The sequence below is a fragment of the Dendrobium catenatum genome, unplaced genomic scaffold, assembly GCF_001605985.2.
Source record: "Dendrobium catenatum unplaced genomic scaffold, ASM160598v2 fragScaff_scaffold_621, whole genome shotgun sequence".
In the NCBI taxonomy this organism is placed as follows: Eukaryota; Viridiplantae; Streptophyta; class Magnoliopsida; order Asparagales; family Orchidaceae; genus Dendrobium; species Dendrobium catenatum.
In genome coordinates, this window is record NW_021319083.1 from 22863978 (window position 1) to 22878146 (window position 14169).

At 34.7% G+C, this 14169-nt stretch overlaps 1 protein-coding gene across 4 annotated transcripts; it reads left to right on the forward strand.

Annotated features, from left to right (window-relative positions):
- The first annotated feature begins 5255 nt into the window (after positions 1-5255).
- LOC110109263 (type I inositol polyphosphate 5-phosphatase 4-like) lies at positions 5256-10290 on the forward strand. Of its 4 annotated transcripts, none has more exons than XM_028695268.1 (13): positions 5256-5950; positions 6066-6153; positions 6652-6720; positions 6838-6925; positions 7041-7145; positions 7235-7741; positions 7816-7951; positions 8161-8354; positions 8457-8565; positions 9019-9167; positions 9246-9471; positions 9546-9693; positions 9881-10290. In XM_028695268.1, the coding sequence occupies exons 1-11, from the start codon at positions 5921-5923 to the stop codon at positions 9466-9468; spliced, it is 1698 nt and encodes a 565-aa protein (XP_028551101.1). In that variant the 5' UTR covers positions 5256-5920; the 3' UTR covers positions 9469-9471; positions 9546-9693; positions 9881-10290. The 4 variants fall into 4 exon arrangements, with proteins under 4 accessions (XP_028551101.1, XP_020695899.1, XP_020695898.1 ...); XM_020840240.2 differs by having other exon boundaries at positions 5257-5950; positions 9595-9693; XM_020840239.2 differs by having other exon boundaries at positions 5259-5950; positions 9592-9780.
- Positions 10291-14169: the final 3879 nt, after the last annotated feature.

Sequence of the window (14169 nt, forward strand, 5' to 3'; positions counted from 1 at the left end):
CCGACCCGTTTAGGAAAATGGGTTGAGAACTTTGACTAGAACCCAACCTGAGATAGGTCCGGGTTGACCAAAAATGACCCGCCAAACTTTTTTATTTTATTTTTTTTAATTTATGCTTAAAATTAAACTAATTAAATTAACTAATTAACCTTAATTCTTAAATTACTGAAAACATAAAAAATTTAAATGTTTGATAACTTATTAAAAACATTAAAAATTATAGCATTCAAATTGTATATTTCATTTAATATAAAAATTAAAAATTATAGCATTCAGAATTACAAATTATAAATTATTAAAATTATAGCATTCACAAAGTACAAATAACAAATTTCAACATACAATTTACAATTTATAAAATACAAAATTCAAATAACAAATAACAAGTTACAAAATCTACATCATCAATTATAAATTATAAATTACAGATCAAAATAGACTAAATTTAAATTTGAAGAACTCTAAACTCCTGCCTAACTCATAGAGATTTTGCTTCCATCTTCCAATAAAGTTAACTGCATAAAAAAAGTTAAATAGATAAAATTATAAATTCATGAGAGAGAAGAAAGCTTGAGTAAATAGTTCAGATTAACACTCCAAGTTATATTCATCAAGTAATGAAATATTGAAATGTGAGTCAATAATGAATATTATTACTATTGTGGTATTGCCATCCAAAGCAGCATTTTATATTACACTTAGTTAGTATCTGTTTAATTAGAATATAACATAAATGACTTCACACTCAGTTTATAAGGTTATTCATGATTGCAACTCAGATTTCAATCCTTTCAAAACCACAAAGACAAGCATAATGAGATTGCAACAAGCCGAAATTTGCATCCTGCATTCAGAAAACTGCAGGGCAGAAAGTAACAAAGAAAACCCAACAACTCAGCAAGGTTGAATCCCTCAGGGCAGCAACAACGACAACTATAACAATTTTATAAAGACAAGCAACATTAAGAAAACCAGCAAGAAATATGATAACTACCCAGTAGCCTCGTAATACAACAATAATCACCCAGCAACCCAGGAAATACAACATTAACCCAGCCACCAGGAAATACAAAAACAACCAACCAGCAACCCATGAAATAATACAATAAGCCAATAAGGAAGAAACCTCAAACCATCAAGGTAGCAACAATTGTTGCCGAATAAAGACAACCCAACATTAAGAAACCACTAACGATTACAACAACATCCTAGTAACATGGTACCCGAGGTCCTGAATACACTAATAGACAACAAGACAACAACTGCAAGTACACAACCCAACAAACAACAATTACAATCTAGAAAACTTCAAATCATATAACATAAGCTCCAACAAGAATGAAGCTTAAAAATTAAGAAGAATTAAAACAACAAGCAAAACAGGCATAACCAAGAACTAATAACAACAACCCAGGATAGCTCACAACATTGTCAAGTTCATCTTACAATTCATTTTACAACCTACACAACCATAGAAAGGCCTAAAGTTTAAAGTTTAGCTTACAACACGACAAATCCCCCCATTCCTCAAGGGCCAACACCACTATTTCTATTCATTGAACCATAAACATCTTCAATCAAATTTTGTTCAATGTTTAAGCCAACAATATTCTATGTAACATTATCACATTTTGGATCGTTGATTACAACAAAGAACAAACATAGTTTAAATAAGCAATACAATTGAATAAAATTTAAAGATGCAATAGATAAAATATTATCTACCATGCTCTCCATATAACCAATCTTTTGCATGAACCAGTTCTTCAACAATATCATATTTTAAGACACTTCATTATTGATCCAAAACCCTGCCACTATTACTGAATGCACTTTCAGAAGCAACAGTTGAAACATGAATGCAAATGACATCACGGGCCATTGCAGCTACAACAAAAAATATGTATTGATAGCACTTCTAGAAATGCAAGATATTTAAATCTACCTTTCTATCAATTTTTTGCTCTTCTAGGTAAACTTCAAGCTTAGATTTCCTAGCTATTGTTACTTCTTCCTCAAACAAATCATAATCATATTATGGAAGGGTTGGACATAAAAGAAAATTTAAAATAATTGTGTAAATAACCACAATAGAATAATGATCAAATGGAAAACAAGTTTGTATAAAAGATAAATGTGATAGTACTTGTAAGAATCAAGGCTTAATTATTGTAGTGAAAGTGGTACTAAAAGATAGATTTTGCAAACTTTATGTCGAGATTGAGGACAGAACCGCTTAATATGGTCTCTAATTTAGAGCATAGCTAACAAATAAATCAAATAGCATATCCCCAACCTTTATAATTTGAGCTATGTAATCAACACCATACAATCTTTTGTAGAACCACTCAATGAAACTCATTCTTCCCAAATTTAACAAGCATGATAGCGGCCATCTACTTAATGTAATCATGCCCACTACACACTTCAAGTTTAAGGGAAGCATAATCAATTGAGACCAACAGGAAATAAAGGTTTGATGTAGGATATTTTGTGCCTAAAAATACAAGTTATTTCATAGATAGGAGCTAAGAACCTACATATATTCTCCAATTTGTCCCACTCAATGCTTATAGTTAGACTCAACCAACTCTAAATGGAGGTAAGCATACTGATAGTAAATAGCTGAATCAAGCATTATGAAAGTTAAGATTCACCTAGTTGGAACATCTTTCCTCAAACCCCTCTTGAATCCAGATAAATATGTCTTGCATAATTTAAGAACTTATATTTTCTATCCTAGGAGCCTTTCACATACTTGATGCTCTCCCTAATCTTAGAGATAAAAACATCTATCTCTTTCATCCCTTTCTACATAATAAGGTTTACTATATGAGCATAATATATAACATGTAAGAAATCACCATCGCATAGCAAACAACCCCTCAAGTTCAAATAATTCATTAAAAAGTCCATTGAAATAGTATAGCAGAAGCATTATCCAGAGTTATATAAAAAGTTTATTCTAAATGTTCCATTTGTTAAGAAAAAATTGAAGCTTCACAAATAATGCAATCCCATCATATGGGGGAGGTATGAAACCAAAATTAATAATATCTTTCTGTAGTTGCCAAGTATTGTCCAAGTATTGTCAATGAAATATATACAGTCAAAAACATAAAACCACAGTGTTGATAGAAGTCTAAAGTTCTGAAGTCAAGCAAACTCTGCTAGTACATCTACTCAAGGTTAATTGAATGTTGGCTTTCTCCCTAATGTACATCTTCTTACAATCACTTCTAGCCATGTTTCCAAACACTACATGTAGGTCTGGACTGAGATAATGAAGTAATGCACGTAAACCAATCCATTCAACACACAAAAATAGTAGATTATGCATGATAATGGCAGCAATGAATAAATCACGAAAGTCTTGGTGGACAAACATAGTGTTTGTTAAGAAAATAAGTGGGTTAGAACTTGACTATAAACTTAACTGAACTATATCAGAGGTACTTCTCTTCTTATAAACTTGCAATTAATGTTTTAAGTTGTCAGTCCCATTCTTATTGTCACATGGGTAAGTTGCACCATATTTTTGCATTTACATATTTGTTTATCATCAATAGGTAGAGGTAACATCTCATAATGACCCCATACATTAGAAGTCATCCTTCTTATTTTCTTAAGAATATGTTCTTTAACATTGTTGTCACAAATATCATCATCTTTAACAAAATTAGAATCTATTTCAACTTCATCCCCTTCATTAACAACATGTATATTTTTAAGAATAGGAGTACTGTCAAAAATAGTTTTGGAGTCCTCCATCTAACAAATGAAATTAAACATAGTTATTACTTATTAGTTATAAAGAGTAATACACAATTGAACAACTAAAGATTATGTAGCATTTACCTAAAACTATGTCGGCAATAACATTATGCACTAAACTAGTGAACCAAGGCACTCATAAACACCAAATTGCACTGAAGCACTAAACTATGCATTGAAGAACTTCAGAACTACATAACTATAGAAGCTAAGAAGCATACCACAGATGACAAAACTACAAAATCATAGCACAGAACTACAGAATCATAGCACAAAACTACCTATCTACCATAGAATGATAAAGCTACACAATACACAGAACTTCAACTTAAAGAATACTACAACAAAACTTCTACAAAAGAATAACTTTTTGAATCATGACAACAATAATACAATAATATTGCAGCAATCAGCACAGAGCCATAGATTCATCGTTTCACCCTAAAATCTAAACTAAAATTGTAGAGAAGTTTCCAACAACAACTTGTAAAGTAACAAATGTAATATGAACTGAATCCTAACCTATGAAAAATTTAAAATAATTAGAAAAAATAGAAAAGCCTGATTTAAAAAATCCTAATTTAAAAAACCCTACGAATGTTAAAGAATAAAAGAATGTCTACAAAAATTGAAAGATGAGGTGAGAAAATATTAACCTTAAAATCCATCAACACAAAAATAATAGAAAACCCTAAGTAGGCAAAGATATTAGATATACAAAAAAATATAATCTTTTGGGCTCGTGAACTTCCATTGAGATGTAGCCTTTATTCACCGACAACTACTGCATAATCAACGAGAGAGTAAGAAGCCAAGAGCAAAGAGGGAAACATACGAAGTCGAGAAGAGCATGACAAAGAACCAAGAACGAAGTCAATAGAATGACTAAATGGGATAATAGAATGGATGGCCATGCAAAAATTGATACGTCGTTTAATTAAAAACCTATACCTCAAATAATCAAATGCTCGATCGTGGGGTTCTCAGGTCATTTTCGGGTTTCTAGGTTAACCTGAACTTGACATGATTTTTTAAACATGTTGACTTTTCGAACCCGAACCCGAACCCGAATCCGACCCGTATGGCAAACGGATTGATCCAAACCTGAAAATTTTTAGGTAGGATCCGAGTTGAATTTCAGGTCGGGTTAAGTCTTGACACCCCTAATTATTCATTACTGACTAAGATAAAAATAGAAAAAAATTTACATACTTCTTCAAACAAGCCACACGTATTGCTAACGCAGGAAAATTATAAAGCAAAAAAATTAGGAGAAAAAGCCTCAGACCGGTGCACGTATTTTCTTTCTCTCTCCCCTCCTTTAACTACTTTTATTTTGCTTGCCCCTCCAACGGGAAGAACAAAGGAGAGACGGCCGAGCAGAGTACATCCACCTGACCGCGGGCTACGGGATATAACAGAGGGCTGGGCCCGGGCAGCACCTCGGGCAACTCTTTTCTTTTTTTTACCCGTTCCAAGTTGAATAAATAAAAAAAAACAAATTCTCAATTTCTTTTTATTTTTATATCATTTGCCCTGTTTCCTTGATTTTGGAGTCAAAGTCCGGAAGAAGAGAGAGAGAGAGACAGAGCGCGCAAAGATGAGAAGAGGAAGAGAGAGAGAAAGAGAAGGGGGAGGGCAGAGTAGCTGAAGCTCAACACTTTATTCTCTTCAAATTCGGTTCTTTCATTTGCCCCTAAAGATTAGGATTTGAAGGAGAAAGTTCTCCCAACAACCCAACTTTAAAACTATTTCTCACTGCCTCCCATTGCACCTTGCATTGCTCCCCTCTCCAGAAAAGGACCCAGTTTTCATCACTTCATGAGCTAATCTCCTCTTCCAATTTCCCCCAATTTGCTTGGCTTCGATCCCTAAGCTCTCAAATCGAGAAACAGAAACATTTAAGGCAGCAAAAAGCCTCATTTCCTCTTTATTAAAGTAGATCAGGAAGCAATCCTGTTTTTTCTCCTTGTTCTTCTGATACGACAACCCAGAAATCATATTTGTCGACTAGGCTATTCTCCTTGTCCGGCATAAAAACCCTTCCTTTGTCCTCCTCTGTGTCAGTGAGTCTCTTATTCTGATGGGAATGCCTCTTTCATTGCATGCTGAGTAAGCCGAAGGGCTTGAAGGTTGTCCAGAGACAATGAGAGATGGGAATTCTAAGAAAAGCAAGGTTTTTAAAGGATTTTTGGCTTTGTTTCAATCTATTATTTGTGCTGTTTGTGTCCTTTTGCTTCCTAAGTTGCTAACTTGGTGACTACACTTGGCTTTTCATCAATGGTATTAAGCTTTCATGGTCCAAGTCTCTTCTTCGGAAATGGTTCAATCTCAAGGGCAAATCTCAGGACTTCCATGCTGATGATGTCGTCAGAAGAGGTAGGCTTCTTTTTTCTTCTTCACTTGCTAGAATATCTAAGCAGGGAGTGAGCAGCGTGGAGGAGCTATCCCTTTCAGATTACGTAGGTTCCAATGTTAGTATTAAAAACGGTGATGGGTATGGGTATGCCCCCACCTTGTTGATCTGAAAAAAAGAAAATGTTTCTGAATCAAGACTTTTAAACCATCAATGGTAGGTGATTTTGAAAGGAGTTTGTTTCTTTCTCTGAAAAAATTGAAATTTTGCCCGTTTTGTTTTTCTATTATTTTTTTCTTCAAATTGGTCATTTTAAATTTCTTTTGGCTCCTTAATTCTGGGTTTTCTCTTCCTCATTATTTTTCACTGTTATTCATCATTTACTTTCCTGGAACTAATTCTGGTAATTAGAAGAAGAAAATGAGAGATAAAAAGTTTTCTTTCTATTGTTCAAGTTCTTGCTTCAGTGCTCATGAATGCATGCAAAATGAGTAATCAATAGCCCTTATTGTTCTTTTTAGGAGGCAGTGGAGAATGGAGGAACAGTTTCACAGAGAGGAGCTCATCTACTGTAAGAAAGAGTAAAACAGGTCATATAACCTTCTCTCACCTTTGAGCTGATCATTAGTAGAGTATCTTCTTCTTTGCCCAGTTCTTAAATACTCGATTTCTTCCTGATTATTTTATTCTTCTTTTCTTATTACTAGAAAGACTATCTCGTATGAACCCTGACCGATTTCAGCGAGGAAAGATTGACTGTGATGTATCAGAAGTCACAGAGACACAAGAATTCAGGTTTCAAATAGAAATCTCAACCATCTAACTTATGTAAATTGTTTAGTCAGTTCTTTTATTTTTCTCTCAATCTTTGACACATAAAACCTGTTGTGTTCCTTGTTTTTGATGAAAGGATCTTTGCTGCAACATGGAATGTTGGTGGTAAATCCCCACCAAGTTATTTGAATCTTGAGGATTGGCTCCATGCCTCTCCTCCTGCAGATATATATGTATTAGGGTATGCAACTCACCTTCTGATCAGATTCAGTGAAAATTTAATTCTCTAAACAACATTAGAAGATATTAGTATAATCTGGATGCTTATAGGTTTCAGGAAATAGTTCCACTTAATGCCGGGAATGTTCTCGGCGCAGAAGACAATGGACCGGCGAAGAAATGGGTAGCTCTAATTCGAAAAACACTTAATAATCTTCCTGGCACAAGTAGCAGCAGCAGCTATCAAACACCTTCCCCAGTTCCAGATCCAGTTGTTGAGCTTGATGATGATTTTGAAGGTTCATCATCAGCTCATCAGAGAAATTCGTCATTTTTCCATCGCCGTTCCTTTCAGTCCTTGAGTCGTAGCTTAAGAATGGATGGTGACATGCTTGTCCCCCAACCAAGGCTGGAACGAAGACATAGCGTATGCGAGCGTGTTATGTTTGGGAGCAGACCGAGCGATTTTGATCCCAATTTTAGATGGGGTATTGGCTCTTCTGATGATGAGAATGTCGTTGGGGATTCACCAAGCACTGCTTACTTTTCGCCAATGTCTTATGCTTACGGCGCTTCATCATCCATGGAAGAGAGAGATGCATCAATAGGATATTCTAGGTAATTTTTTACTTCAATAGTTTGCTAGTTACTCTAGAACAGGAGCTCTATGGCCTAATCTATGAACCATTCAGGTATTGTTTGGTTGCCAGTAAGCAAATGGTTGGGATCCTTCTCATGGTCTGGGTTAGAAGTGAAATAAGAGATGATGTCAAGAACATCAAAGTCTCTTGCGTGGGGCGAGGATTGATGGGATATCTTGGAAACAAGGTACATTCAGGAAATTCTAGTACTGATAGAGATTTCTATATGTATTTTTCTCTTAAGATGTTTATGACATCATGTAATTTTTATTAAGCTTCATGTCTGCAATTCAAATTTTTATAAAATCACAAAACCAAGAATATAACATTAAGTTTACTTGATAAATAAATAGTGAGACATCAAAGAGAAAAAAGTTCTGAACTTCTGTTCTCCAGGGTTCGATTGCGATAAGCATGTCTTTGCACCAAACAAGCTTCTGCTTCATCTGCAGCCATTTAACTTCAGGCCAAAAGGAGGGTGATGAATTGCGAAGGAATTCTGATGTAATGGAGATCACAAGGAAAACTAGATTTCCGCGTGTCAATAGAATTGATGATGAGAAATCCCCTGAATCAATCCTTGAACATGAGTGAGACCATTTTTTCTGGAAATCATTGATATTCTACTTCATAGAAGATAGAGGATTTTCTCTAACAAAAAAATTATATATATTTTTCCTATGTTTCTGTAGCCGAATAATATGGCTCGGCGATCTGAACTACCGGATAGCTCTGTCTTATCGATCGACAAAGGCTCTTGTGGAGATGCACAACTGGAAAGCATTACTGGAAAAAGATCAGGTAGTTTGCCAATCCATTTCTTTTTACTATGCATGAAATACTTTTGGATAATAAATTTCCAAGTATCGGAAGTTCTTGTTCTATAGATGATTCCATTCTTATTTTTTTGGTTTATCCACTTTATTATCTAAAAGATTAGACCAGGGTAGATAGGTTTCTAATCCTTTCTTCGCTATATTTGGATTTCCTAGAGTTTTCTATCTTCTTACTTAAGCTGAAAATATCTGAAGATCTTGTTGTATAGATGATGCCATGCTTACTCTTTTCTTTAACATAAAAAAGATTCAGCATGGCTAGAAATCATGTAAAGAAAGAAAGCAATGATTCTCATCTTCTCAATTGAAATAGCATAAAACAAAGTTTGATATGAAGAAAGAAAGAAAGGATTCTCATCCTAAATTAGAATAATGCAAAACAAAGTTTCATTAACTACTTTATTTTAAACTTAATCAGCTTCGAATAGAGCAAAGATGTGGCCGTGTCTTCGAGGGATGGAGTGAAGGAAGGATTTACTTCCCGCCTACTTACAAATATTCGAATAACTCAGATCGATATGCTGGAGATGAGTTGCATTCCAAAGAAAAACGTCGCACACCAGCTTGGTAAATTATACCTTGATCAATCTTCTATAAGCATCAATTGATCAAAGTTGACATAGATTTTTTTTTTCCACTGAAAAGGTGCGATCGTATTCTATGGTATGGAAGAGGACTAAACCAACTATCGTACGTGCGGGGGGAATCGAAGTTCTCGGACCATAGACCAGTCTATGGCATTTTTGTTGCAGAAGTTGAATCCATTAACCATAGCAGAATCAAGAACATGAGCTTCCCTAGTGCACGAGTCGAAATTGAGGAGCTTCTCCCATACTCACATGGATATGCAGAGCTTGGTTTTTTCTGAAAGGTGTGCTTTTTATTCTTTTGATCAAAGAATAGTACTTTTTGTCTTAACAAGCTTTTCCTTTCATTCTAGTACAGTGCATTTTTGTGAATAAGATTCTTTTGTTGGTATCCATGAAAGCAGCAGGTGAGAGAACTTGTTTTCTCATTTGAGTTACAAAGAATGAATGCAGCCAAGAGCTCTCTTTCCCAAATGGTGTGTGTGCTTGAAGGAAGATAGCACCAGGTGAGCTCTTTCTACTGGGGCCACTAGAACTGCAAAATTGTTTTACATTTGGCTTCTTTTTCTTTGAAGCTAACACTTTTCTCAAAGGTAAATCAGAATTTCATTAATCAGAGCTTCAAAAACTTATAAGACTTAGTGGTAAACTATTCAATGTAAACAAATAGTGACTTTCATGGCTTTGTGACAGGTATTGAAGGAAGCGTTATTCAACCCATGAAACTCCCACTAATACATTCTGAAGTGGGATTAAATTACGCAGACTTCTACCAAGCGCCAGTAAAAGAAAAGTCCTCATTTCATCGAAAATCATAATAAAAAAGCTAATGAATACTGAAGGAACTCATATAATTTTCTCTTTTTTATATATATTTTTCATTTCATTTCTTCTGTTCATAGCCTGATTTGTTATTATTCTTTGCTTCAAGTAGAAAGGAGTGTTTGCTATCTGATAATGGAGGCTAATGATTGTGCATAGTTGTTTGCTGTTGTATAATTTAGATAAAAGTTGGTATGAGGAAGATAAAGAAGCTGTTAGCTATTATGGTTTTTTCAGATAATTGAATAGTATTTTTGGCCTGAAAAGCCATTTCTGTCAAATTTCTATATTTTTTTTTTCAGAAGGCTGTTTTCTATTCCTTTGCTTTTTTGTTTTTGTTTGCAAGTGTAATCAAGAGAAAGCAAAAGAAGACAGATCTTGTAGGGTTGATGAGATCAGGGACACTTGGAATTAAAACAAAAGACAAATGTTCTAAAGAAAATAAAATTAAAAAATCCAAAAAAAAAATGATGTCAAATAAGAGTAAAAGCCTGCTTGACCTATACTTTAGGCAGTTTTGTAAGTCAAAAGAACATATCAGAAGAAACCTGCTGTGACACAAGGCATTTTGTTGGAATTGGAGTGAGCAAGCCGACCATATTTCTTCTTACCATACTATTTTGCAGGGTTGTCAGAAGAGTTTTTTTTTTTTTTTTAATTTACAAAATCTTAGATTTGCAAACTTGAATGAAGTTAATAGTTATAAAGAGACTATTTATTTACAAACTTTAATTAAGTTCATAGTTCTTATGAGGGCTGAAGCATACTTATTACAAAATCTTCTTATTTTATTTTTAGATTAAGGTTTAGTTTGAGACTGTTTTATTACTGTTTCTTAAAATATATTTCTACTTAAAAAAGCTGCTTTAAGAAGAAGTAAGAAAATCATTCCAACCGAGGCCTTCGTTTGTGATGACTTTTTTATTGATTTTTAAAATAGAATTTTGTTTTAAAAAGTAATAAAAAAGTCGTTTCAAATGAAGCTTAAGACTAACTCTGTTCTGAATTTGAATTTTTTTTATTCAGTTGGATTGTATTTATGAAATTAAATTAGTATACTTAAACATAGAAATAGAGCTATTTTTTAACTTATTTTAAATCCTCTTATTGTTTTGCAGAAGGTGTGATTGCAAAATAGTCATGACTTTTTTAAGTATGTTTTTATATTAACATTGAGGATTGTTTGTTGGTTTGTAACCAGGAGGGAATTCGTGCAATCTGTAGCACCATTCTTAGGTATGGTGTGGTGAAACTTGCAATATGTATATTAGGGATAGTGCTCATATGATCTATCATATGAGAAAAATTATTATGTGTGGACGTCGAACTCAGTCTGGATACCTAATCCCGGGGCTCGACACCGTGGTACCGGGGCTCGCTATTGCTCAGTACCTCGGCTCAGTATCGCTGATGTGGCTCATTCTGGTTGGTATCCGGATATAGAGCTGTGTTCGACGTCCGCATAGAATAATCTCTCGTCATTTCGAGAGTTAGAGAATTTATTACTTGAACTTTTAATAGAAAATGTTGTTGTCTTGATGGTGAATGTTGCTCCATCAGTACTATTTTTTTTTATGGATAGTCGCTATCCAAGGCTGCATTGCCACTCTTCTTGGAAAAGGAGCCCCCCCCCTCTTGGTTAGCTTGGGACTAAGTTCATAGGGCTTAACATCCCGAACGAACTTTCATCTGTCATCACCCCATCACCCTATATTTGGTTTGCTTGTCCAAGAAAGAAGGGAGGAGAAAAGGAAGAGAATGAGAGAGGGAGAGGAAGAGGAAGAGGAGAGAGAAGAGAGAGGAAGCCCTCCAAATGCTTTTTTTGTCCATTGTTCCTGTTATGAAAATTATTCTACTCGTTGTAAGTGACAATACTATTGTTCTTATTTTTGATGGTTTTGATTTATGTAGTTTTAATCTTTCCAAAAGTGATAAAATATATTTTCTTCTAATTTATTGAGCTTTTATCGTTTAACTTCTTGTATATGATAGATATGGATTGTGCAAACAAATTGACTATAGCATTCATGAATTTTACTGGATAAAATGAAAGTCATGATTTTCTAAAGCTATTGGCTAGTATATGATTTTTTCTATATTTTAATAATTCATGTATTTCATGTTGCATTTTATATATCAAGGAAAGATAGACTAATACAACCGAAAAAGATAAATATAACATTTGCATGAAAGCATGCAATGAATGTTGGCTATTAATACTATAATTAATATGTGTTTGCTCTTAAAACATGGGTAGAAGGATGGTCCGACGGACTTTTCTTATAATAAAATGTTTGTGCTGTGATCCTGGTTGTATCCTGTAACTGATTGACGGAATTATGCTGACAGGTAGAAAGTAACAACTTTTCAATGATTATTGAAAGTCACATGTGAATTGACTTAAGATAATGAATAATGATAGTAAGATAAAGACCAATGATCAACTTGTCCATAATTAGGGTTAAATTAAAGATTGATAACTAACTAGGCAACATCTTGGGTTGAAGGATCATTATACATATCCTATCCCACCACGCTCTCGCTGAAACCCGCCGCTCTGGCGATTTAGGGTTTCCGTTTCCCCCTTCGTTTTCGTTCGTTTGGCTCGGATTTCTTTCCAATTTTATGGTTTTTCTTCGTGTCTTCGGTGCTCTGTGTTCGATCCTTAGCTCTTTGCCCTGCGTGGGCTTGTTCTCTGATGGCTGCTTCGCAGCCCCCCAACCCTTGGGGTTCTGTTGCTGGATCTGAAACATTTGAATTCGAGAAAGTCCATGATTTATGTTCTTATTGCAAGATACATGGACACGCCCCCTCTGATTGCTTTAAACTCCACCCGAGCTTAAAAAAATGACTGTTCAGTCTGATGGTAAGCATGGATCCACCGAAAAACTTATGTGCCTACCGGGAAGGTTTTACTTTCGAATCAGGTGGAACCGCTTCCTTCGTCGAATAAGTCGGAAGGTGAAATTGTTGCTTCTCAAGAACCTCTGCAAATTTCTAGTGGTGGTATTCTTATTGAGGAGGAAAATCAAGAAACTATTGGAAACAATAATGAGGCTCCTGATCCTAAAATTTTCATTTCCATTGAATCTGTGCTAAATGACATTGAGAACATTGATACGGTTCATTATGATTTAAATCCTATGGCTACTAATATTGTAGAAAAAAATTCTAATTCTTATTCTATTGATATTGATAACAGAGATGGTGAAATTATTGGAGATGGTATCCATGAAGCTTGTGAAGAAGGGGAATATCTTCCTCCTAACGGTGAGCAAAATGCCCAACCTTATGAAAATTTTGTGAGTAAAATTGTGGCCCCTTCTTCTATATCTAATATTGCTAATCTTCCTAAAAATAGTGATGCTTTGGTTTCTTCCTCTATTTCTAATTCTGCTAAACATCATAAAAATAGTGATGATGATGGCGATTCAAAAATTGTCAAAAAGAAGAGGAAGAACTCTAAAAATTCTCAACCTTCTACCCCACGCTCACCCATGCTCAAAATTCTTCCAAATACCTTAATGATTAAAGCTCTTCTTTGGAATGTTAGGGGTATCGGGGAAAAGGAATCGATCGCAAGAGTTAAAAATCTTTCTAGAATGCATAGTATCGCTGATGTGGCTCATTCTGGTTGGTATCCGGATATAGAGCTGTGCTCGACGTCTGCATAGAATAATCTCTCGTCATTTCGAGAGTTAGAGAATTTATTACTTGAACTTTTAATAGAAAATGTTGTTGTCTTGATGGTGAATGTTGCTCCATCAGTACTGTTTTTTTTTTATGGATAGTCGCTATCCAAGGCTGCATTGCCACTCTTCTTGGAAAAGGAGGGAGAAAATCTGGCGAATAGAGGGTATTTGATTCATAAGGAGGATCTGGCCATGAACTTAAGAGAAATGACTCATTGAGTCCCATAAGGAGTCAAACCCTCAAGTCTCTTTGTAGAACAAACACCAACATTATTCATAGTTCAAAGGGTTGTTAGCATCGTAGGGCTCCAAGAGGTGTGATTATCTCCTGTCAAGATATTAGATATAAGAGTGATGCTGAGGACGTCCTAAATATTCAAGTTATAGATGGAGTACATGATTTATAGCGCTTCAAATATAAAATAAAAGACATGATAATATATGGATATCATCTAATTTTGAGTGATA